The sequence below is a fragment of the Lipomyces doorenjongii genome (genome assembly GCF_038497915.1).
Source record: "Lipomyces doorenjongii strain NRRL Y-27504 unplaced genomic scaffold V1508scaffold_114, whole genome shotgun sequence".
In the NCBI taxonomy this organism is placed as follows: domain Eukaryota; kingdom Fungi; phylum Ascomycota; class Lipomycetes; order Lipomycetales; family Lipomycetaceae; genus Lipomyces; species Lipomyces doorenjongii.
In genome coordinates, this window is record NW_027118181.1 from 8638 (window position 1) to 32785 (window position 24148).

The window sequence follows — 24148 nt, forward strand, 5'->3', positions numbered from 1 at the left end:
CCCGTATCTTTATTCCACGCGTATATTTTGGTAGACTAAAACCAAATTTTGATTCCTATTCCGGCAACATCCCTCCAACTCACCCCATCCATTTTCAGACGACGCATTTGTTGTTTGAAAGTAGAAGCTGCTAAGTTTAGGATATTATATACAAACCCTGAACCCAGAATTGCTAGATTTTTCCGAAAGCAATTGCATTATGTGAACCGAGAATTGGCATACAGTACATAGGTCAATTTAATCCTTCCACAGCATTATGCCATAACTGCATAGAGGTTTGCTGTTGTCCCACGAGAACCAGGAGCTTGCCAGATAATATGTAACCACTGCTTTCAGGGCCACATGGCATCCCTCGAGTCGCGAAGTTGCACTGATGCCGAAATTGCCCATTCGGGCCTTACCGAGCGACAAGAGGGGACCGATCACCGCCGCCGACGAGGACACCGGGACACTGCGAGTGATTTGACTTGATTCACTCCCTACCGCCCTGCAGAGTCGAAGAAGATATTGGTCCTGAGATGTCGATGGGGCTCGGCTCGCTACCCCCTATCTCTTGCTCTAGTTGCTGTTTTGGCTCGTTTGGTTCTGTTTGTGTTCTGCATGTTACGTTCCTTATACGGCTACTGGTGGTCCATTTAATTTTATATTTTTATTTTCCTTCGTCGGCGTAAACTACGAATAATGAGAATATTTGAGAATTATTTGCGTAATGTTACCAAGTCCAAATGATGATTTGACAACAATCCACAACAAAAATGACATCTATCAAAACATCTAAGGGTAGGAGGAAAAAAAAGTACTTCGAAATAGGCCAATATATCTCTCCTGCCTATCTCTCATACCGGTTTGCATAGAGTTTACATCACAAGTTTATGTCCACGCCAGTGAAAAGGTTTCTGGACAACTTTGCTCTCAATGCTGCTACGCTCTGGGAATCCTTGGAAGGATATGGCGTAAGTAGCAACTGAATGGGCCACGAGCTTCATAACACTGTTAGCAAAGGACCAATATCTAAACTACCGATCAATTCCGCTCTCTTACCTTAGTGTTCAATTCCCACGCAGTGAGATTCAGGTTGTCCACTGTATCGCACAATTGGTGATAGCAGGGATCAAACCACTCTCCCGCAGTTCCGCCAAACATTTCAGCTTCTTCTTTTGTCTTGACTCCTTCGGCGCCGGCTGCAATGCCACCTCCTGGAATTCCATGCTTGATGAAGGCGTCATAATCGCTACGTCCATCAAAGGGAATGAGGGTGTAATTCTGATTGTGGGACTGATAAAATTTAATGTACAAGTCACGCAACTCCTCCGACCCCGTTGGGTTAACATCGTTGGTGGCATTGTAGACTTGATTTGCGTAATTGGGAGAGGCAAGCATGTCGTAGTCCATAAAGAGACGAATTTTCCAGTTCTCCTCCTGAGAGAGCACCGACACATAGTAATCAGATCCAAGGAGGCCTTCCTCCTCGCCTGCCCACCATGCGAAGCGCACGCAGTTATTGACACTGTACTTAGTCAGCTGAGTTGCAACTTCCAGCAAGGTTAGAGATCCAGTTCCATCGTCGTTGATGCCAGGACCCTCGGTGACGCTGTCGCTGTGGCCTCCCAGCATGACACAATTTTCAGCATCTCCTCCTTTAGTTTGCGCAATGATGTTTACGGTTTCGATTTTCTCAACAATCGAATCAATATAAGCGGACGAATATACCGTTTTCCCTTGCTGTAAATCTTTAACATAGCCCTCTGAGTCCTTGGCTGACAGACCAAATGTCGCAACATGATACGGTGATGGCTCGCCCAAAGTGCCGGAGAGACTACCTTCGCCGCTGTTGTAGATGACGGCAGCCACAGCTCCAGCTTTGCCAGCGAGCGCAGATTTCTCTCCAAAAGTACACGTCCCCCTGCGAATGAAGGCAATAGCACCCGTGATGTTAGATGGGTAGTCAGCCTGCTCGCATCCATCGTTTTCCACCTGAACTAATGGTCCAAATACTGGTTTCTTATTGTTGGTAGGAGGAGTGAGGCTCATTGGAGTAGCAGATTTAGGTACATGACTCCCCAATTCTAGCCGCGAGTCAAACACGTTGCCCACAACAGCATCGAATGTCTGGTTAGTGACGGTATAATAGTCGCCTAGATTGGCGATAGTCGAGTAGATATAATCAATCGTCGCAATATGTCCTATTTGATTCATGAGTTTAGACAATTAAGGAAAAGTGACCGAGCCTACCTTTGCTTCCAATGACTCGGGTTGGATGGGCATAGTCATCGGTGCTAAGTTTAGCAAGCTCAAACAGATACTTTGCGCGATCCAATAGATTCTTCACATCTATATCTCCCTGCAGTGCTTCGGAGCTCACAAGAGCATTTCCACCGGAGGTTATAGGGACCTGAGAATCGGATTGTAAGACAAGAGGAAGCTGTATAGCGGAGGCAATGACATGCGACGAAAGAGCAAGAAAGAGGAGCGAAAGACGCATGGTTCAAGCTAGACAGTTTCCACAATAGATGGAATATGTTCGATACAGAAAGCGTTGAGGAAGGTTCCGCAAGCTAACGGTTTATTTTGTAGTAGTTAATAATGTCCAGTCCTATTCAACTGAGCGACATTGTTACGCCGGGTAACGAACGCCTTGATATGGCTTATGCATACAATTAAGGTTCTGATTCGAGTGGCGATAAGACGGAAGTTGCCTATCATATTTTGGATCCCATATTTTGGATAACCTGGTGATCAAAATATTACTTGATTTTGGCATCTCGTTTAGATCAAAGCAGTGCTCAGTGCAACTCTACTTGATTTTAATGATACCGCTCACCAGCGTGGTCACTTTCTCCTAATACAGCCGCTATCACCTTGCGCAGAAATAACCGCAGAATATGTAGGATGGCGGCGCAAAGCTAATCGAGTACTTCAGAATTTTTGAGCTATCAGGCCGATTTGAATGCATATCAAGATTTTGTTTTTGCCATAGTAAACTACGTATGCCGGAAATTTTTCTTTGCTGGACTTACCTTTGTCGGAATCGTACTTCTCTCTTAATATTTTCGTCTATTACAGCTCACTCATTAGCGTCTATTAGTACACAGACTTCAAGTGGAGACGGAAAAGCATCGACAATAGCCCACCACAGGCTCATCAGTCCTAATAATGTTCTCGCATATACTTCCTAACGTCATTCACTTCTGCTGTCCTCTTTGCTCGGTGATTTTGTAGTTTCCGTGATTTACAAGATAAATGACATATGTACCGACATTCGTCAGTTGCTAGAACACTGCTCACGTGGCATTCTTGATTCACTTAACCTTGATTATTCATTATATGTCTCAGCATTTGTAGAATTGACGGCTTTTTATCGTCCTAACGATACGCGACGCTCGTGTACCACCAGCTTGCGAGAGACCTACGACATGTTGAGTCCGTGATTGTTGACCGTCTGCTCATGGGGCGTTTCTGTCCGCTTTGATTTTTCGTTGTAAGTTTCCTCCGCTCTTGCCATATCAAGATAAGTCGATGACAGTCGCCGACCAAGGTGTCAGCTTCAAAATTTTTGGAGATAGGTTATATCATGGCCACCGACGAAGTATAGTACTTATTAATGGTATGTCTATTATTACAATTGATGATAAGTACTCCAGGAACGACAATGATGGCAGTTGAATGCCGAGGTATTCGACCGAGCGGGGATTAATGTGACTTGAAGCGCGAATGCGGCGCAATTATTGGCCACCTATTAATGGCGTATGACGGAGTTAGTCTAGGCTCAAATTTAGTTAGAGACATCAATTTCCGACTTAGTGATCATAAAAGGGATATTTCGGCCGGGCTGCGGCGAACATTAGCAACGCCAACTTCATCTTTCCTTATCAACATGTATGTTCCTTCAAGCTCGGGTTTGCTGAATACCAGGGGCAGTTAACAAGTCGTACCTATAGGTCACTGAGTTGGTATACCAGTTACAATGGTTAAGAAAATTTATTTTCATCAGAAAATCATCGGCATCCTTGGCCTTCTGTTCATAGCAGCTTTATGTGCTGGTGCGATTTATAATTCATATCTAGTCAAAAGGTTATTAGCACATGATTATGACTCAAGACTAAATAGTGGGTTGGTCAGCTATGGTGAAATTATAAAACGCGAAATATTAATTCTACTCCCCTAGACATATTATCGACGTCGAATAATACGATAATCACGAGGCAATTGTGGCAAACGGCAGCTATAGATGGAGCAGTGTCCACATTTAGCGTGGTGGTTACGGGCGCCATAGGTATATATTATATCGTATGCACAGCAGCCATTCTGGCACATATGGGACTGCAACCTGTTGCAGGTATACAAGCTAGCTTAACTGCATGTGTTATAGCGGGTATATGCTTAACAGCACTAAAATTTGCATCAGCAACTCTGTTATCATATCGGAGTCAGGGCGGTTGGAGTTATACCTCTGGCTCAGGTCCGGCTTCCAAGCGCTAAGTGATAATTTGCAACATATACTCGGAGGAATTTGAAGCAGTAGTGTTGTGGATGACCTATTATTTAAGACGTATGCCCCGGACTATACTATTAATTCAACGGCCTTCCTCTATGTTGTTGCATTAGGAGCTTTGTCTTTTACTTCATGCGCAATCCCTCTCGACTCCAGCGGGTTGAATCCTCTGCAGTCTTTGTGAAGTCGCCTTACCCTACTGAGATCCGGCTCTCTGAGGCGCTAGGCACAAAATATAATGCGTGCATGAACACTGACGCTCTCCTTTCCTCTTGTTCTTACCAGCCTTCACCGTGCAAGTCATCAGCCCTTGTCCGAACTAGGACTCCCAAAGAGACTAGAAAATTTCGCTCTGGGTTAGCAATACTTATGGCGGGTTATGGCTTGAATTCAATGATTTTGGCATGCAGAGCCCTAGAGCGCTATGTCGACGGCGATGAATTTTCATAGTCGGGGCCTCCTGCTTCGTCAGTTCGCTTTCATCTTTTTTGGCGTTCTTGTTTGCACATACAGCCAATGTGAAAAATCTTTTCAGACGGGACGATGCCTTACGAGCGACAGTCTACTTCAACATTGAGGATGAGAATTGGGTAAAGTCATTGGGTAAAGTCATTGGTTGCCAAGACATTTAGTTCGTCGGAACGTGGAAGTTTCTATCAAATGGGTTGCTATTGTGCTCTGCCAAGGATTGGCATCAATCTTGTTTTTATATATTGCGATATTCGACAAATGCGAACCTGACACAAGGTAATTCTGCCAGTTGTCTAGTATATATTATTGCAGTATTCGCCTGTGTGGCGTTTGTGAATACCACAAAAACTACCTTCAGGATGATAAGACGAAGCTTCGACGTTAGAGGTACAGCTTGCTCAATCGGTCAGAGTCAAGGACGCCGAGAGAGCCGATGTTTTGAAATTCGATGTCGCAAAGGTTGTCCAATTGTTTGCGAATGACATTGGGAACAGCAGTGAAAGAGTATTGCTAGCGTAGGTACATACTGTCATTTTATAATTACAGAGCCGGAGGGAGCTATTGTATATGGCAGGCTGAGAGCAAAGGGATTTCCGAGCATGTTTGATTGAATAGATAATGTATAGTATATTCATAGTCTAGTCTAAATTCTTGGGGCAGCTGGGTTTTAATTTATTTCATCTAAATCAATTTACGGTCCAGATCATTTACTGCATAACCCTGCTACTTTGTTCGGGATTCGGTAAACTGAGCTCTGTCTTTTGTTAGTACATACAGTAATGGGCACTTTTTTCCATTCCATGTGGCTCTCTTAAAACTCTGTCATCGCCACAAAACAATTGCACCGCCACGACTAGGAGACCATGTCTAAAGGAACTTGGCTTTATTCATTTTAGTTTCACGGTTTCGTGTTTAACGCTGCAAATCTAGATGTGGGTGCTCCGTTGTGCACCATGGCCACGCCAACGCGGCTCTGTCAGCAGTGTGCAGACTCTTTTCCAATCAATCTCGCTATCGGCACAATTCGTCATGTGTAGATACGGTCATGTTCGTTCATGGAAACACGGCAAACAGAACTGTATCAACATCATCAATGAAAACTTGCCACCATCAATTATCTACCATTCGAGGAAGCTATTGCTTGCTATGAATATTTATCCGATGTGTTCGAAGTTGGTAGAAGTAAACGGGTAGCGTGATACGATCTGTACGACCTCTTCGGAAGGTCACACAAGTCACGCACTCATGATGTATACAATACAGAAATCTGGCCAACAAAGGTTCTTAGAATTTCCGGCAACCGAGTATCTCTCCTCGCCTTCACATCTTATCTGAATCCACTGTCCTTGAATAAAGAATTCCGATCGTGTTAGAAACCCATGATGGAACAACATGATGCAGCCGTATCACTCCTCGCTTCCCACGTGAAGCAATTCTACGAGCGTCAAAAACCATTTCGCATATATCATGGCTCCACAAATAGCACCCGCCAGTCTCAGTATTGGGTCGACAATCTGGTTGATACTAGCAAGCTATCCAATGTTCTCAGTGTCGATACCAACAGAAAAGTGGCCTTGGTGGAGCCTAATGTACCCATGGACAAACTTGTGTATGCTACACTGCCGTATCGCTTAGTGCCACCTGTGGTCATGGAATTTCCTGGTATAACCGCTGGAGGTGGGTTCGCAGGCACATCCGGCGAAAGCAGTTCATTCAGATTTGGATTTTTTGACCGGACAGTCAATTCTATTGAGATGGTGCTCGCCAATGGAGAAATAATTAAGGCATCCAGCACTGAGAACTCCGATATCTTCTATGGCGCAGCAGCATCCTTCGGAACCCTGGGAGTCACTACACTTCTCGAGATTCAATTGATAGACTCGAAGTCTTTCGTCGAGCTTACCTATTTTCCTGTGTCTAGTGTCCAGGAAGCCGTCCGGAAATTTGAGGAAGCGACGGCTGATCCTCTTAACGACTATCTCGACGGCATCCTTTTTGCGAAGGACCGTGGTGTTATATGTGCCGGTCGCTTAACGGACACGCTTAAAGATGGTATCAAAGCTCAATGCTTCAGCCGCGCCACAGATCCGTGGTTTTACCTCCATGCTAAAAAGGTCCTCGCTAAGTCAAAAGGCCAGGTCACAGAAGCGATTCCGTTGGTAGACTATCTGTTCCGCTACGATCGCGGTGGCTTTTGGGTCGGCACCTATGCCTTCCAATATTTCTTGGCTCCTTTCAATAGAATCACGCGATGGGCTCTTGATAGTCTCATGCATACTCGTGTCATGTACCATGCTCTCCACAAAAGTGGGCATTCGAAGAGCTATATTATTCAAGACGTGGCTGTGCCATACGAAAATGCGGGCGAGTTTGTCGACTATTTGCATGTGTCTTTCCGACACTATCCACTTTGGCTCTGCCCGTTGCGCCAAACCGGCAAGTCCGATTCTTCTCTTTACGGTTTGATGGCCCAGAAGGCAAAGGCGGACCCAAATGCCCCGACAATGCTCCTTAACATTGGAATTTGGGGTCCGGGACCAACTAGACGAAAGGCATTTGTTGAAATGAACCGAGAGCTTGAGCGCAAGGTCCATGACCTGAAAGGACAGAAATGGCTCTATGCCCACGCTTATTACACTGAAGCTGAATTCTGGGACATCTACGATCGAAAGGAGTATGATGAGCTGCGCGCCAAATACTATGCGACTTATCTCCCAAGTGTCTACGACAAAGTAAAGGTGGATGTTGCAGCTGAGGAACGAGCGATGAGAGAGTCTTGGACTATTTGGTTGCTTGCGATGTTCTGGAGCATCTGGCCCCTGAGTGGACTATACGGTGTCTTTCACGCGGCCACTGGCGGTGACTATCTCAAACTTCGTGGAAAGAAAAAGGCGGTTTAACGAACACGGGCAAGACACAAATTCGAATGAATTGACACGGAAACCGATCGAGAAAATGGAAAAGGATTCACATGGAAGATGGAAGGATATAGTTTGCGGGGGGCCAGTTTGCATTAAATGTATATTTAATTGCTGAAATCTTGCAATACACGAGAATGATGCGGACTTTAAGAATGTCTGCTGGCTGTTAACTATTTTGAACATTGCAAACTTTCGCATCATTGCGATCTTATTCACCAGCCGTGGAAGCCGATTGAAGTAACCTCTGGCAGCCTGTAAAACCAGTTCCCCGTGACAATGCATGAGTTCGGTTGCTGTTTACCAACAATGCGCGAAAAATACCGCATGTCGTTGTTGAAATGAGCCCTGTTGTTCGTCGGTACACCACTGCTTCGTTACGCCGTTGTATCCGTCTATCCAACAATCAAGTCCTCTGTATTTGCATCTAGGGCTGTTGCAAATAACTGCAGGGATCAGTCATATCGGTCATCGGCTGTTTTATAATCGCGAAGGCTTACAGCACCATCGATAATATCGGCGAAATCGGTGCCGACTTCGCTAATCACGTGACCTCTTCTCCGCCATACTAGTGTTTTTTATATTTACTAACTTCCTCATTCTAGCACACAGATTGCAATTACGGACCACAAGTTCCTCGAGTTTTGCCATGCTGGGTGAGGGTTGAACAAATTCCTCACTCACCCGGTCCTCACGTTATCCGGTGTGCTTGTAAAAATAATTGTAGAACCTCTCTATTACTACTGTAAGTTTGTGGCGATTTAAAGTTGCACTATTGAGAGTCCTTCTCTTTCAGCTTTCTGGCTTGCAGCTAACATGGTTCTAGTCATAATAGCTATCGCCATGCTGGAGCATTAATGCTGCCAAAAGATATAAAGGCCTTCGATCAATATTATATATTCAAAAAACTAATGATCTACAAATTTCCTCGTTTGGCCTGCTCCAGCTCGATTGACTCGAACAAGGACTTGAAGTTTCCTGCACCAAATCCCTCAAAGTTATTTCGCTGAATTATCTCTATGAAGGCTGTTGGTCTGTCCATCAAAGGCTTGGTGAATAGTTGAAGCAAGTACCCGCTCTCATCAAAGTCAATTAGGATATTCAATTTCTCGAGCGTTGTAAAATTCTCGTTTAATTTAATGAACGAGTTTGACAATCGGATGCGCATCTGCTCGTAATAGGTGGACGGCACAGAGATGAATTCGACACCGCGAGCCTTCATATTCGTGATGGTTTCAATGATATTCTGAGTCCGAAGCGCAATATGCTGCACACCCGCGCCGCCATAGAATTCGATGAACTCCTCGATTTGCGACTTCTTCTTACCGACTGCTGGCTCGTTGATCGGCATCTTGATAATGTCGTTGGGAGAAGCCATGACAATCGACTTGAGAGCAGAGAACTCAGTGAAGATATCCTTGTCATCTACCGACCAGAACCGATGGAAACCGAGCGCGTTCTCGTAGTATTCGCAAATGCCTTCCATTTGATTCCAGCCCTGATTACCCACACAGTGGTCGATATTTGCGAGATTGATGGAAGGAAGAAGCATTTCGATGGGGTCAGTACTGGGGTATGCAGTAGTGGAATAACCCGGAAGAAATGCGCCTGTGTATCCGGAGCACTGGATAAGACTGTGGGTGGTATCACCGTAGGTGGCAAGCTTTGCAATGATTACTGTGCCGTGTTCGTCCGAAATCTCAGTTGGAGGCGCGATCAGCTTTGCACCGTGCTTTGAGATGTAGTCCCAGACCGCGTAGATGTCGTCTACCTCGAATGCCACATCCTTAACTGCATCGCCATGGTCCTGGGAATAGTTAGTCCAGGGCGGTTTGAAATTATTGTACTGTATACATACTGCAAGGTGCTTGCTAATTTCCTGAATGAGGATACCTTCTTCCTGGTCTTTGACCTTAGTCTTCAGCACGGAGACGAACTCGAACGTCACGCTTCCATTCGCGATGACATGCGAGGCAATAGCACGAGATCCCGTTTCCAGACCCTTGTAAGCAATTGGCCGGAACCCCATGCGTGTGACATAGTATGAGGCCGCCTGCTTCGCGTTCCCGACATACCACTTAATGTGGTGGTAGGCACGGTAAGAGAAAGACGGCGATGATGTCAGGTTCCCGTTGGCTTCAACGACAGTGTCAGTGGAGTCGATCGCTGTTGGAGTCATGGATATGCGAATTGATAATAACGAGATTGAATAACTGGAAACTCGATGTGCAAAGGCGATTCGGTAGCAGGCACCATAATATGTGAGAAGTGAGGCCCGTTTCGGCTAACACCGGCTAAGCGCGGCAATAGGTGGCGATTGAGTCTCTCGATCATGTTCGTGCCTGGGGCATTTGTTGGCGGTCACGCAACCTAACCCCGCATTAGCTGTCATCTTCGTCATCACTTTCCCCAGGTAGAGTTGACCACCGCGAGATCACAAAATGGAATACTTCCTTCCTGTCTTTTGAGGATGTTGTGAGTCATGGGAAAGAGGTGGCTAGAATGATATCTACTATGTATATAGCGCGTGGATATAAAATCCAGCCTCATCTCCCTCATGTATTTCGGCTCAAGATCTCAGCTATTAAGTTTATCGTTGCAAGGTTTATTAAGTCTAGCGAGCGTTCAGGCCCACGGCTGGGCACTAACAAGCAGAGTTGAAATTCTAAAAAATTCTCAGCCCTAACCACGGAGAGTCTCCCCCGCGCTCGGAGTAGAGCTATCAAAAACCGTTAAGATAAACGCATGACTTATCACAACGAGCTAGAACTTGAGTTGTTCTCATGACACTGCGTCTTGATTACGTTTAGTAGATACTGTCCGACTCAAATTTACAAGCGACCTAGGAGAGATCTTTTCGCTTTGGTTTGGCCGGCGCGCTTGCGTCCCACAGTAATGGTTCGACAAAGATGAGCGACGCCTCCAACCGCATTGCTAGCTCCGCTACAACTACTGAGCTGAACATTCATATAAATGGGCCAATTATGGATAATGGCGATGACACAATTACTAGGATTACTGATGTCCATTATGGACAGGGCAGCATTCGAAGATCGTCTGTGCTTTCGGAAGACGAGAATGCGGAGAACCTAGTGAAGAAGAAAAAGAAGGCGAAGTCAAGGAAAGGATTGGAAAAGATATTTGTATGCGAAGTTTCTGGGTGTAACAAATCATTTACGCGTTTGGAACATTTGGGACGGCATCAACTGAACCGTGAGTCTTGCTCATTACTGGAAAGGAATACCACTAATGTTGCTTTAGACAGTCCTAAGGAGATATTTACATGTTCCTGGCCCGGATGTACAAAATCGTTCGTTCGAGATGATCTCCGTCTACGACATATTGAACGACACCGGAAGCGGAGTTCAGTGATCCACGACGGTCAACCCATCAATGAGGCAATTGTTCGACCACAAGATGTGCCCTCCACGGGCTCACAACGACAGGAAAATTTTCAGCCTCCTATTCCAGTTTCACAAATGCAGATCGCTTCTATGACAATGTCTCGTGACACGAAGTCGGAAACGGTCGATTCTCGACTTTTCGTTGAGAACGGCTCGCCAGTTACATTCGCGGCGGTCGATTACTCGAAGGACAGTATCCCGTCGCATATTCCAAATCTCCCAAGCTTTCAAAATTTTATTTCTGATAACCATGTATCTGACATGACGATAAGCTCAGAGTATGACCGAGTTCAGCAGTCGTCGCCTTCTGCGTCGTCTATGGCTCTGGCTTATCAAATAGCGCCTGATGCTCAAAACACGCCACATCAGAGTATCTCCGATCGCGTATTTTCTAACAGTGGAAATTACACAAACGATATTATGTGCAAATCAAGTGACAATGCACATGATTCGCTGCTAGTCAACGATGCGAATAACGTGGCAGGAATTTCTCCTTCCTCGGCTGATCTAATCGATTGGCTGTTCTCCGACGGCATGCTTTCTGGAAATCGTGACGTTTTGGGTCCACTAGATGTTAATTCATTCCTTGAATCGCCGCTTATAGATTTATCGCAATTGTCTACCCCGCCACAGCTAACGCAATCTCGAGTGATGTCTGAAGCGAAGCGACATGAGCTTTGCGTAATGCTGCCTTCTCTCGAGTCTCATCCTGATTTCACACTTGAGAAGTTACATCGGTACATCGATTTGTACTGGGAGAAGTTCCATTTCCAGTTTCCGATCCTACATAAGCGGTTGTTCGAGGTTGATACTTCGCCGGAGCCACTTTTATTCTGTATGATCTTGATCGGAGCATCGTACGCCGATGCGCAAGAACTGGCAATTGTCATTGCCGAACCATTGCGCTGGATTATATTCAGCTCTCCTGGGTTTCATCCACCGACTAAAGTTTGGATCCTGCAGAGTTTGTTGTTGCTCGAAGTTTACGAGAAGACGATGTCGTCACGCAAGTTACACGAGCGCGCACATATTCACCATGGCGCTACGCTACAGCTTATTCGTCGTGGTAGAACGCTTCTGGACCCGTCGGTCGCGTTATCATCTGAAGATGACGCAGATGGGTCGTCGTGGAGACGGTGGGTCGAGGCCGAGTCTATCAAGCGAGCGGTATTCATGGCATTTATCCTCGATGTATCACATGCTATATTATTTGGCCATAGCTTATTGATGTTACCGTACGAGATGCGACTTTCGCTTCCGTGCGATGACCGAATATGGGATTCTGCTGATGATGAGCGACGGTTACTCATGTCGAAGCCTACGGTGCCATTCTTGGTAGGATTGAAAAGGCTGCTGAACCAACAGAGTATGCAAGTTGATGGATTTGGTCGGCATGTCCTGTTATGCGGCCTACTGTCGCTGTCGATTCAGATGTCGCAGCAAGCACTCCAAATGTCGTCAATTGGGTGGAAATCGTTTCGGGACACTTGGAAGGCAACGCTTGGTCGGGCGTATGATTTTTGGAAAGAAGACTACGAACATGCAGGGTCCGTCTCGCGTGACAGAGAGACCGGAGTAGTCCCGGTTCAGGACAGTAATTGGCCAATGTTTTGGCTGCTATATCGTATCGGTCATGTGTGCATGCACGTCGGTAGATACGATCTGCACGTGTTTTGCGGGGATCCTCGAGTGCTTGGGCGGTCGACGTTAGTGCAAGATTACCTCGCCTCGAAACGGCATATGTACGAGTGGTCGCGAACGAAAGGTGCCCGCGAAGCGGCGTTTCATTCGATGAAAGCGCTATTTCGTGTATTTATACTCGGCGACGGCAACACTTCTTCGATTCCGGCAGGATATTCGATCGCAGATGACATATTCACCCATCGGTGTACGATGATAGTCTACTTTATGCTTGTGTTTTGGACGTATGCGTACTGTGTCGAAGGGCCAGAGTCAGATATATTGTCGAGCAAATCGAACTTACCTCGTGCAAGTTCGGCGCACTGGAAAGACCAGGAATGGGCGATAGCCGCGGAAAGCGGACGAACATTCCTGGAACGGATGAACGCTGCAAACACACCTGAAGAACTCGAGCGGATGAAAAACAAACATTTGACGGTCGGACTGTTGAAGTGGGTGATTTTGTCGCTGAGCGGGAGCAAACGGGAGTTGATGGGTGAGATGTGTAATGTATTGAACAATTGTGTGCAAAAAAGTTTGGGTCGGGAAGACGAGGTTGAATATAGAAAAGAAGCAACGCGGACGGTGCAAGTCGGTTAGTTGTGACATATATCTGTCATTGACAAAATATGCAGTAGTTGGACGTAATATTTATTTGACGCAATGATTTTGTATATCAAGTGTAAAAAATTTGGAGTTGACTGGAATTATATATGATTGGCACAATATGAAATTTTGTGCATGGAATAAAGCTAAGGTTCTTATTACCTTTCACGTTGGGATCTAGTAACCCAGGCGAATCTCACACAGAGTAGCAACATATTAAGCCTCTAACAACTGCGACATTTTGCGACACATTTTTCCAAAACAATAACTGTATGAACTCCCGTAAGACAACACCAAGGCAAATATAGACGCCAATGACACTACAGCAATTAATTCTTAATATACAATTCTATAATAATTAGTAACCAATATCTATATGCAGCCAGAGTGCTACACGGCAAGGCCATTACCGCCGCGGCACCATCTGTACAGGCTAAGCAATCCTCTTCGCCGGCGTTTGCTGTCTTCTATTTCCGCCAAGACTACGTCCTGGGGCGGACTTCCACCGTACAAATGTCTATGAGGAACGTGAGCATGACGTCGTCGTTCGTCTAGTACATCGATCGTCTGTAACGCACCCCTCATGATTTGGCGGAAGTTGCGCTGATATCCGGTATTCAACGTCACGATGCAAACTTCATGGGCACGAACAATCGTCTCGCATGCAATACGGACTTCCTTGTCGCCTAGCACGTCGACAATATACAGTAGTGTGAACGAGCCTTGCAACATGTGGATGCCGAAGAAGAATGGGATAATCCGGAGATCCTGATCAACTTCGAGGATGTGCTTGATGCATTTGGCGAAATCCAACGAATGCTGAATCACATTAACAAACTCAGGATCAAGGACCATCGTGGGCGGGATCGACAACATATCGATAGGATCCCAGTACCCAAACAAAAGTATATGAAACACGTGGACCAAACACCTGCAGTACTCCTTCCAACAAGTCCGCGGCGTAAGACGTTGCTGCTGTGTCAACGCAGGCAACAGGGAGTCCTGCGGCGATTTAGAACGATGCCGGGACAAGTCATCGTCGTCGCGGTCGACAGGAGGCAACACAACGCTGTCATATCCGTCCACGCTCTTCAAAAAAGCGTCCAATTTACCCCTCAGATTGGCTCGAATCGGCTCCGTGATGTCACGCGTGATAGCAAGGGTGTTATTCATTTCAAGCTGATGCAAGTCATTAATACCACCGAGTAACGTCATGAGCGGTAAAAAGTATCCCCACACATCCGACCCCGTAACGCGGTAACACAGACCTCGCTCACGCGACGGATCCATATCAGGCCGCAATAATTCCAAATCTGAGTGCCACAGCTCATCCCGGCATGGCCGATACAACCCGCTGCTTTCGTGATCCATGACTGACAGCGGACGATTGTAACACAACCCGAGATGCCGGTCTACCAGGAACAGCAACCACCATACGCGCCGCCGCTCCTCACGAGTTTCTTCACTCAAATGACTGCCATCCATGAGTAATTTGGAACTTGCTGACGACGAAGCTGAGTTAGAAGCAGGATAAGGCACCTCGACGTTGAGTTTCAAAACCCGTGCGAGTCCCCACGCGGCGTGCCACCATCGAAGCGAAGCGCCTTTGAACTCAGAGGCGGAAGATATGATTCCGAGATGAATATACGACATTACATCGTCAAGCGTTCCGTTCTTGTCTGCATGTACGAGCGGCTGCAGGTGCAGAGTGGTGAGATCGCGTAGCTTTACTATGATATCAGTCCGGGACGTAGGGGTTGCAGTCAGATGTGGATGATCAGAAACATGTGCGGCAACGTAGAGAAATGAATATAACAGCGCCTTCGAACATTCCCGTGGGGGATGGTGAAGGGCGAGGACAGACGACTTGCGCGTAAAGTGTGCGATTCCGTAGATGGTGTTTGAAAAGTACACTTCGAGCAAGTCAGCAGCCAGGGACGGCGTAATAAAATCGAGGGAGGGAAGGATCGGTGTAAGCACAGGATACACACACTGAGTGTCGTCACCAGGAAGACGTGGGGTGCCTGCAGAGGGAGTAGCAAACAAAGCAGAGAATGAAGGAAAAGGCGATCGGTCGTCCAGCACTCTGGGACTCGTAGTACCTGGTGTCTGCACAAATATGCTCGCTGTCGTGCTATGAGCCTGATTGTTGTTGCCCTTCGCCATTGTGATAAGAGTACGTCCATTGTCGCCGGAAAATAGTTGCACGACATCGGGCATGAATGACTCCTCGAAATCGTCGAGGAACATGTCGCCATCGTGCAAGACTTCTGATTCACTGTGCATATGCCTAACGAAGACCTCGGGGCCGTCATGTTGCTCTGGAGTCTCATGGTCGATAACAGAAGAAGAATTTCTGCGGATGCTGCCATTCACCTGTATGGCAAATCGATTGGACGGCCGCTTGTCGCTATGATTAATGCTCTGTCCAGGCCGATCAGACACACTGCTAGCCTGCATCGAGTCAACTGAGCTAGCGGGTGACACATTCGTGAATCTGTGAGTCAACAGTTGCTGATGGTGCAACTGTTGTCCTTGATGAATGCGAGAAGAATTCGAAACGACCCCGTCCATAGTCCCACAGCCCGAATTCCCTCTGGACGTTACCCGAACCTGGACCGAAGGAGGCGAAACGTCCGCAGTAGCATCGACAGGTGAGGCTGATGTGCGATCTGCCGTTTGATCGAGTTCATTCTGCTGATCTCTGTGCGCAGAGGATTTGGAAGCATATCGATGAGAACCTTTTCCCCTTTTTTTCATCTGACGCGCGTATTCACACTGCATGTCGAGATCTGCCAGTGTTAGCGAGTTATATCGCTTGACATCCAAGAAAGTCTCAGAGATATACCTGAACAGCGCTTGCAGGGTAGCTTTCCGTCACATCTCGTCCGAAACTGATTGCACTTGTCGCAGGCTCTCGATATTCTTCGCCTCGCGGTGGTTGTGCCAATCGTCGCGGAGGCGGTCGCGGGTTTGATGGTAGCAGTGGAAACAGCAGCAGCAGCGGGAGCTGGAAGAGCCAACGGCAGAGTAGACGAGAGCGGACTCCGGATTGTGCTAGAAAGGTGGGCGAGGGTGGACGGTGCGGGTGTATTCGGAGCAACAGCAGAGTTCACGGCGGATGGCATCCTGGCGACACGACGAAACTGTCGACAGAGAGCAGTTAGTGCGAGTAGTACACAACGATAATATTAGGAGTGTATTTTGATAAGGGGTGACGGTCGAGTGTCCTCAGTTCGCAAAAGCTGGAGAGTCGGTCCAGGAAGTAGTCTAGCGGAAGTGTTAGTGTGGGGTGGCTGCCCTAGCCCTGAGGACATCAGTCTGCTCCACGCTGTGGAGCACAACCCACCCGAAGCCCCCCTCACATAAGGTTGAGTGCCATCGCGCCGAAGCGTAACCGTGACGGGGGTCACCGGCAGGGTTTGGACGGACTCATTCCTGCTTAGTACCATTAATTACTGAGCAATCACAACAATCACGCATTGGCCTTCTCACTTCTCGCATCCTCAACAACCGAGCATTCCATGATTCTTCGATGTCCCGCATCCGAGCCCGTTCTTTCAATCTAGTAAACTTCTTCTCAACTTTCCACACTCACGGTTGATCCCCTGCGAACAATAGGTCCATCTCCTCCAATGTCCGCTGATTCCCATAGAGAGCGACGATACAGCGCGCTGACGTGTCGAGTTGGTTACAGTTATCTTTCCCTCGGGGTCGAAGTGACCGTATTTCATGATGCTCACGTAGTCTGGCGAGTTGTTCACCCCGGCCATCATGCCGTGAATTATAGTTTACTACTGGGTTTCCAAATGTAGCATCTCACCTTGATCATCGCCGAAAAATTGAATGAGAGGCCGGCGATGGCATTACTCCTAGATCAGTAAAGTCAGTCTCTGGTTCATGGTGAGGAATGAATAAAGTGACGCCGTACGTCCAGAGAAGCGGCTGTTTCTCGAACCGATCTGCGACTTTAAACATCTTGTCTCAACTAGACTGTGTGGAACGCGTGTGGGGAAACTTGCAGCACATTATTCAAGCAAGAATCTGCGGAACCTCTATATCGTGCCGTGAATTCTGTATGACATGACTCCGGTGCTGCTTCTTGAAACAGCAACTCCGGCACGGCTCTGCGTAAATTGCCATTTCATGACTGTGAGAAAGTGGACACGGATTAGTGTATCTTTCGAGCCGCACTGTCCAATATGTTGTTGTGACAGTTCGCATGGTGCCTTCAACTTGAGTCCCGACCAGAACATTCGCAAGTCTAAAGGCCACACCACCACGACTGCTTCAATTGGAAAATAAATTATGTCGTTTATCAATTTTTCTTTATACTGAATGGTAGCGGGATCGCGCGGATCCGCTAGTTGATGTTCACGATCGTAATCATCGATGTCTCCCATTCGCAATTTAGCTACGTTGAATCACGATGCACATTTGCCAATCGCAACTCGAATCATGCAGGCTCTCATAATGACCTAGTTTGAGAAGATTTACATGATGCCTTGCAGTAAATCTGAAATAAATGTCGATGAACCGCAAAAAAATATTGGTCATGGGCAAACCTTAGAAAATTCCCAATATAATCAGCATCTCTCTTATCACTACGTGTTCAGCCGTTCGATGGCTATCTCATCAGATCATTCCAAAGCTCGTAGGTACGGTCTCCGAAGATATGAGGCACTGACTCGTTGCCAAAAATCCCCCTCCACATTTCCATCATTAAACATATCTTCATCTCGAAAAATTTGTCTATTGTTCCACCTGCACTGCTGACTCGTAAAATACGGCCAACAGCCAAGTGAAGATTGCAAACGAGAGGTGAAGGAAGTGCCACTTCTTGAGATCCTCTTCGCCATTGCCATGTCTGAAGAGTAGTGGAGGCAGGTCATCATGGGGTACTAATAATCTAAGAAAGTACAGATTGTTATGACATTCCAACCCAAATAGCAGTGAGCCAAAAAGCTTCACGAACATCTGCTCTTAACAGCAGTGTATTGGATCGATCACTTATGCTTCCGTCAGTTAACAAACTAATCATATTAATTGAACTGCAATATAGAAAGCATTTCTCTCAAGCGCGTATTTTTGCTGGCGACGAAAGGGATGAAATGGGCAACTTGAAGCAGGGCAACACTACGTGGAGGAGGTGGCACAATATTCCTGGGTGCATTTCTGTCCTTCAAACGTCCCACCACGGATAACCAGCCATCTCGGTGTAGCAACTATAAATAGCATTAGTCGCTATTCTCAATCAAGAGAACTCACTATGCACCTTTTCTTTCAATTCCTTTACTGGATAGGAATCAATAAATCTTGAAACATCGCGCGCGTCCAATCCGCAACTGCATTTATCAAATATGCATTCTGAGTGATGAAACCGCCCGGCGATGTCTTGTCAGGTTAGAGAATGTTTCGGAGTGATGCTCCTGATGACGAAATTCTTTTATATGATGCGCCGATCGACAATAATAGCAGCAGGTCCTTCCTTTGGTCCACAGTTTTCGTTAAACCCTTCCAGAGACTGTCCGAGAGTGATTCGGCATTGTAACCATGTTCTAGCAGAGCGGGTGCTAGTGGTATGGCGCCAGGGTTCGTAATATAAGACAACAACAAGTCCAGTTAGAACAAAAAGGTCTACCAGCCAGATTTGCTTCTCACGATGCCAGTTAGCGACTTTGGTGCAGCGTAATCAGGAGAATGAATGTTTTTGGGTTGTGTTGACATGGAAACGTGACAAGTGACGAGGGTGCATGGCGTAACAGGCCGTACGGTGTATGGAACTGACTTCAACCGTGACTTATAGTAGAACACACTAGTCTCCAGAGCAGAATTCCAAGATGTACATGGTTCTTCAGTCTCTTTCTCCGTTTTATATTATTATCTGCGCAATTAATAAACAGACATGAATTGTGCATAGTGAATTAGACGAACATCGACCTAATATACAATCCAAATCCACGGTGCACCTTAATCCTCGTCCACAATCATGACTTTCACGCTCCCGCTTGTTGGATCAGCAGACGTCCCAAATGCCTTGACACTATCCTCGAGCGCGAACCTGTGCGTAATAATATGCTGAATGCCGTCCACCAGACCGCCGTTCATGAGCCGGATTGCTTTGGGCCACTGATTCGCGTACCGATACTGGAACCTGAGATCGATCTCATTGACGGATAATGTCATGAAAGGTATTTTCTGCGTAGAAGCACCAACGCCGATACAGTGGCACACACCTCGGAACTGTAGGGAGAGAATTGCAGCTGAGAGCGAGGATTCGACACCCGTGCATTCTAGTGCAACGCGGGGCTTGGTCCCTCCTGCCGCATCGATGATGCTCTGCGCAATCTCCTCTTGAGTCTGATTTCTCTCGACCTTGACTGTCCGGATGGACGGGACGACGGTCTTGGCAAACGCGAGTCTGCCTTCAGCAACATCGGTGATTACAAGGGGTTCTGCACCTGCCGCGCGCGCGCAGAGCGCGGACACGATACCGATTGGTCCTGCGCCTAGAATGACAACAGGGTCACCTAGCTTAACGCCGGCATGCTCGATACCAGACAACGCGACACACAGTGGCTCCAAGAGTGCGCCCTTCTCGAACGACATGTCGCCGATCTTATGACACCACTCAGCAGGGTGATTCACGTACCGTCGCAATAGCCCCGGAACTGGCGGCGTCGACTTGAATTGCACGTCGGGACAGCCATTGTAGTGACCGTGGAGACAGGTCTCGCACTTGTAGCACGGAACGCCGGGCTCTATGGCGACCCTATCGCCGACCTTGAGCGAAGTGACAGACGGGTCGACTGCGATCACGACACCAGCCGATTCGTGGCCGAGGATATGCTCATCGCGGACAACCATAGTCGGCCCGATCTGGCCATGTTTCTGGAAGTGAATGTCGGACCTACTGATGTTAGCCAAAATCTTATTGAGCAACAATTGGAATAGGCAACCCACCCGCAAATGCCAGTCGCGTAGACGTGGACGATGACCTCGCCTTGGGCGGGAATCAGGCTTGTGGGTTCGGCCTCGGCGACATAGAGATCGTGGTTTGGGTTCGTGTAAATACCAATGTTGGGCTTCTGCGAAGCGGTCATCATTGAAAGCATGTCAAGGGCAAGTCCTTGCGGCGATCAGAACGTGGAGAGCGAGCTTTGCGAGCTTTGGTTAATCTCTAGCGCGAGCTACGCCCGTTATTAGATGGTAGGTGGTCTCAGTCGTGAGCACTGTCAGTCAGCTAGAATGGGCACACTATGACGTAAATCACTTACAGATGCGAATGTGCACTTTCGTAGTTTCTACTGTTTACCTAAGGAGTCAGGAACAATGAACATCAAGTGTCCATACATGCCTGCAGTTTCGACTTTCGCCTGTCGGAGAAGGGACCTTTTTCAGTACCAGCAACGGGCTGAGTGTACATAGTTGCCCTGGCAATCGAGTAACGATTTTGCCTGATTTGAGAGTGGGGTTCGTGCGGCTCATTTAGCCGACTATTTCGCACCTCGCTTCGGCAAAATTTGGGACAGGGTAGTGAGAAATGGTTTCCCGAATCTGTGAAGCGCCATCGACGTGCACTTGCTGCGACTTGGGGATTTGGTGGCGTATGGCTGGGTCTGCTCAGAAGAAGACTGTCTGTCGCCTCCGCAATCGGGTCAGGACTGCCCCCACTTCCAGCGATAGAGCTTGTGGTCTGGCGATCATTATTACTAACATGACTTCGTGTAGCGTTCGTAGCTAAGCGTGTCACAGCATCCTGTCCTGAGCAGCGTAGTCGCAAAAAAAGTTACAGCTTTAACTGGCACGGAACAATAAATAGACCATTCATTCGATTGAGTCATCCGCGGGGCAGACACAACTCGCGAACGACGACGTCCCTGTTACGATATAACCACCACTCAGCCCCTCGAGATTCTCGGTTAGCATACCCAGCACAAATCCAATCACTCAACGATCGCAATGTCGACCGACCCATTCTCACTCTTTTCTCTCAAAGGCAAGACCGCCCTCATCACCGGCGCATCAGCCGGTATCGGGTACGCCATCGCACAAACATTCGCCCACGCAGGCGCAGACATCGCCCTAGGCTACAATTCCTCCCTTACGGCAATACAAACCGCCGCCGACCTCGCCATAGCAGCTGGGGTGACAGTCGAAGCATACAAATGCCCCGTCCACGATTCTGATGCTGTCGCATCCACGTTCGCTTCCGCACTGCAGAAATTCGGGAAAATTGATATTGTCGTCTCGAATGCGGGAATCACTTGGACCAGCGGCGAGCTCATCGACCCGCCAGATCACAAGGCGTGGAAACAAGTCATGGACGTCAATCTTGACGGGAACTACTATGTCGCCAAAGAAGCCGGTAGGATCTTTAAAGCGCAGGGATACGGCTCGTTGATTTTCACTTCCTCAATTTCTGCCCTCATAGTCAACGTCCCGCAACGACAGGCCGCGTACAACGCTTCCAAAGCTGCTGTAACTCACCTGGCCAAGAGCTTGGCTGTCGAGTGGGCATTGTTTGCTAGAGTGAATTCCGTTTCGCCTGGATACATCCTCACGGAGCTCACAAAATTTGCCCACGACGACATGAGAAAGGAGTGGCGGCGACGCATACCAATGGGAAGAGAAGCACTGCCAGTTGAACTCGTTGGCGCATATTTGTATCTTGCTAGTGATGCGAGCACGTACACCACTGGCAGCGATATCATCATTGATGGCGGATACACTTTGATCTGAGATACATTGCGATATAGCCTTTTTATTCATTTATATTTCTTTATTTCTACCAATGAGATATAGGGCTGCTCCGAATACGAATATTCGCAGTAATCGGCATTATTCGTATTCGTTATTCGCAAGTCCCAACCGCTGCGAATAATATTCGTAATTTAAGCGACCTGAAAATGCAATTGAATCCAAGAACGAACAAGACCGCGACAAATAATGTAGCAACGTACATCAAGTCTCGTTCTAACCAAATGTGAAGAATAATCTTTTTTGTAAAATTCGCCAGTGACTTTCCAAGCCCATCGTCGTGCGCGAAATTGGAATGCAAGCAACCGAGCCGGGTCTGCCACACAGTGCCTCGATCTCCCATCGCGAACCGACATTTCCCAACTCTGGTCTGTACCAGTTACTCCAAAAGTACCGGAAGATTTTGGCCTGATCAATAGATTTGCAGTAAGTGAGAAGGTCTTTGATTGACGAGGCATGGACTTCTTCATATGTCTCGTCTACTGGGTGTCAACATTATCGACGCAATTTTGGGCAACAGAGGATGTCGTAAAGATGACGCTTTTATTTATTCGCCGAATATTCGCATCTAAACACGTGCTGAAGGGAATTATGCATTATGCCTCCTAGTAATTTTAATGGCTGTAGAAGCCAAGTCCGACGTCGACCGCTATTTCGATAGTCCTCGAATAGGCGTCGACGCAGAGGCCATGGATGATCCGAATGGTTTATTCCAGTGGTGGAGGGTCAATATACGAGATTATCCTCAGATGGCAGCTACTGCTCGACTGGGAGAGACCAGCTGGGAGTGAAAGGACACTCACTGCAAGGAGAGATGATGCGGATGTTGATGCTGCTGCAGGGTGTATATAGTTTCAGGAGCAGGCCTGAACAGCGCGTCAGTCTTGCCTTTGGTGGTTTGGGTGTTTCGTTTGGCGGTTTATGAAGGGTTACTGCATCAGGGTAAACCCAACCCTTTACTAACCATGCCTAACGCTCATTGGATTCTACATTTATGCACAGGGTTAGGTCTCTTTACTTTGCGCACGATGTATCTAGATTATAAAACTTCATTCAGTTATCGTTGACATATAAAATACCAAACTACTAATTTTATTACAGTTGTAAGAAATGAACAGGTGGTGTGCTTGAGGGATTGGCTCGTTTGTGAAGGCACAAATTGTGCCGACTGTGAAATTCAACTAGGTATTAATTTTACTACAGTTGTAAGAAATGAACAGGTGGTGGCTCCCAAATGCTGTCTCCTCGCTTCTTGGCCTCAAAGTTAATCTTTCCCTATATCAGTGTTTGGTTAGCATAAGCTCTCGCAAACGAAACCGTATTCAATAGCAGTCAAAATGATCTTAGCTAACTCGTACCTCGAATCGGTAAGCTGTCCACAATAGAACGCCGGGGATAACGCATAGGAAAAGAAGGGCATGACGGGAGGTTCTAGGAGTCCATCGAAAGTGCGCCTCGTAATTTTCTCTCATTTCTGTACTATTAGCGAATCAATCTCACAACAAGCGAACGTGCTTTGCTGCCGATACTCTAAGTACAATTGGCATTATGGCTCAGATAAATTGCTAGCAGTGTGCACATGGTTCAAATTTTCCTACCAAAATGTCTGTCAATGGCGGGGTCCCGCTTAAGCGCTATATTGTGAGAAAAGTGATTGTTAGTTATATCATAATACCACGATATGATTGGTCCATAATTCCCATTGCCTTCCTTGCGCGGACTCACGCCATCGCGGCAATGTTGACCATCGAGAGACAGAACATACTCGGCTGATGATGATCCCCTGCCATCTTGGAAGTTATAATAGCGTGTCGAAG

At 47.1% G+C, this 24148-nt stretch overlaps 12 protein-coding genes across 12 annotated transcripts; 5 read left to right on the forward strand and 7 right to left on the reverse strand.

Annotated features, from left to right (window-relative positions):
* Nucleotides 1-857: 857 nt before the first annotated feature.
* On the reverse strand, nucleotides 858-2482 carry V1508DRAFT_361517 (uncharacterized protein; the record flags this gene model as incomplete). Its single annotated transcript, XM_066937190.1, has 3 exons — nucleotides 858-980; nucleotides 1042-2183; nucleotides 2233-2482. 3 exons carry the CDS (start codon nucleotides 2480-2482, stop codon nucleotides 858-860), a joined length of 1515 nt encoding a protein of 504 aa, XP_066792620.1.
* Nucleotides 2483-4624: 2142 nt separating this feature from the next.
* Nucleotides 4625-5574, forward strand: V1508DRAFT_406892 (uncharacterized protein; the record flags this gene model as incomplete). Its single annotated transcript, XM_066938811.1, has 5 exons — nucleotides 4625-4941; nucleotides 4965-5095; nucleotides 5125-5239; nucleotides 5374-5459; nucleotides 5483-5574. 5 exons carry the CDS (start codon nucleotides 4625-4627, stop codon nucleotides 5572-5574), a joined length of 741 nt encoding a protein of 246 aa, XP_066792621.1.
* A 675-nt stretch (nucleotides 5575-6249) lies between these two features.
* On the forward strand, nucleotides 6250-8166 carry V1508DRAFT_35509 (uncharacterized protein). Its single transcript, XM_066936943.1, has one exon. It carries the CDS (start codon nucleotides 6343-6345, stop codon nucleotides 7861-7863), a length of 1521 nt encoding a protein of 506 aa, XP_066792622.1. The 5' UTR covers nucleotides 6250-6342; the 3' UTR covers nucleotides 7864-8166.
* A 433-nt stretch (nucleotides 8167-8599) lies between these two features.
* On the reverse strand, nucleotides 8600-10430 carry V1508DRAFT_427232 (Glyoxalase/Bleomycin resistance protein/Dihydroxybiphenyl dioxygenase). Its single transcript, XM_066941655.1, has 2 exons — nucleotides 9740-10430; nucleotides 8600-9688 (listed from the first exon to the last, which is right to left on the reverse strand). Exons 1-2 carry the CDS (start codon nucleotides 10058-10060, stop codon nucleotides 8798-8800), a joined length of 1212 nt encoding a protein of 403 aa, XP_066792623.1. The 5' UTR covers nucleotides 10061-10430; the 3' UTR covers nucleotides 8600-8797.
* Nucleotides 10431-10679: 249 nt separating this feature from the next.
* On the forward strand, nucleotides 10680-13763 carry V1508DRAFT_35615 (fungal-specific transcription factor domain-containing protein). Its single transcript, XM_066936982.1, has 2 exons — nucleotides 10680-11094; nucleotides 11143-13763. The coding sequence occupies exons 1-2, from the start codon at nucleotides 10791-10793 to the stop codon at nucleotides 13563-13565; spliced, it is 2727 nt and encodes a 908-aa protein (XP_066792624.1). The 5' UTR covers nucleotides 10680-10790; the 3' UTR covers nucleotides 13566-13763.
* V1508DRAFT_35689 (fungal-specific transcription factor domain-containing protein) lies at nucleotides 13764-16888 on the reverse strand. Its single transcript, XM_066937007.1, has 2 exons — nucleotides 16420-16888; nucleotides 13764-16363 (listed from the first exon to the last, which is right to left on the reverse strand). The coding sequence occupies exons 1-2, from the start codon at nucleotides 16697-16699 to the stop codon at nucleotides 13962-13964; spliced, it is 2682 nt and encodes an 893-aa protein (XP_066792625.1). The 5' UTR covers nucleotides 16700-16888; the 3' UTR covers nucleotides 13764-13961.
* Nucleotides 16889-16940: 52 nt separating this feature from the next.
* Nucleotides 16941-17624, reverse strand: V1508DRAFT_427240 (uncharacterized protein; the record flags this gene model as incomplete). Its single annotated transcript, XM_066941656.1, has 1 exon — nucleotides 16941-17624. A coding segment is annotated over exon 1 (211 nt), but the record flags the coding sequence as incomplete, so codon positions are not given.
* A 1732-nt stretch (nucleotides 17625-19356) lies between these two features.
* V1508DRAFT_35571 (chaperonin 10-like protein) lies at nucleotides 19357-20922 on the reverse strand. Its single transcript, XM_066936966.1, has 3 exons — nucleotides 20849-20922; nucleotides 20535-20803; nucleotides 19357-20481 (listed from the first exon to the last, which is right to left on the reverse strand). The coding sequence occupies exons 2-3, from the start codon at nucleotides 20684-20686 to the stop codon at nucleotides 19542-19544; spliced, it is 1092 nt and encodes a 363-aa protein (XP_066792627.1). The 5' UTR covers nucleotides 20687-20803; nucleotides 20849-20922; the 3' UTR covers nucleotides 19357-19541.
* A 207-nt stretch (nucleotides 20923-21129) lies between these two features.
* Nucleotides 21130-22389, forward strand: V1508DRAFT_35593 (uncharacterized protein). The gene has a single exon (XM_066936975.1). It carries the CDS (start codon nucleotides 21534-21536, stop codon nucleotides 22311-22313), a length of 780 nt encoding a protein of 259 aa, XP_066792628.1. The 5' UTR covers nucleotides 21130-21533; the 3' UTR covers nucleotides 22314-22389.
* On the reverse strand, nucleotides 22365-23060 carry V1508DRAFT_427250 (uncharacterized protein). The gene has a single exon (XM_066941657.1). The coding sequence runs from the start codon at nucleotides 22799-22801 to the stop codon at nucleotides 22466-22468; it is 336 nt and encodes a 111-aa protein (XP_066792629.1). The 5' UTR covers nucleotides 22802-23060; the 3' UTR covers nucleotides 22365-22465.
* Nucleotides 22933-23241, forward strand: V1508DRAFT_427251 (uncharacterized protein). Its single transcript, XM_066941658.1, has one exon. It carries the CDS (start codon nucleotides 22949-22951, stop codon nucleotides 23120-23122), a length of 174 nt encoding a protein of 57 aa, XP_066792630.1. The 5' UTR covers nucleotides 22933-22948; the 3' UTR covers nucleotides 23123-23241.
* A 120-nt stretch (nucleotides 23242-23361) lies between these two features.
* V1508DRAFT_427253 (uncharacterized protein) lies at nucleotides 23362-24148 on the reverse strand. Its single transcript, XM_066941659.1, has 4 exons — nucleotides 24097-24148; nucleotides 23930-23965; nucleotides 23690-23805; nucleotides 23362-23606 (listed from the first exon to the last, which is right to left on the reverse strand). The coding sequence occupies exons 1-4, from the start codon at nucleotides 24119-24121 to the stop codon at nucleotides 23529-23531; spliced, it is 255 nt and encodes an 84-aa protein (XP_066792631.1). The 5' UTR covers nucleotides 24122-24148; the 3' UTR covers nucleotides 23362-23528.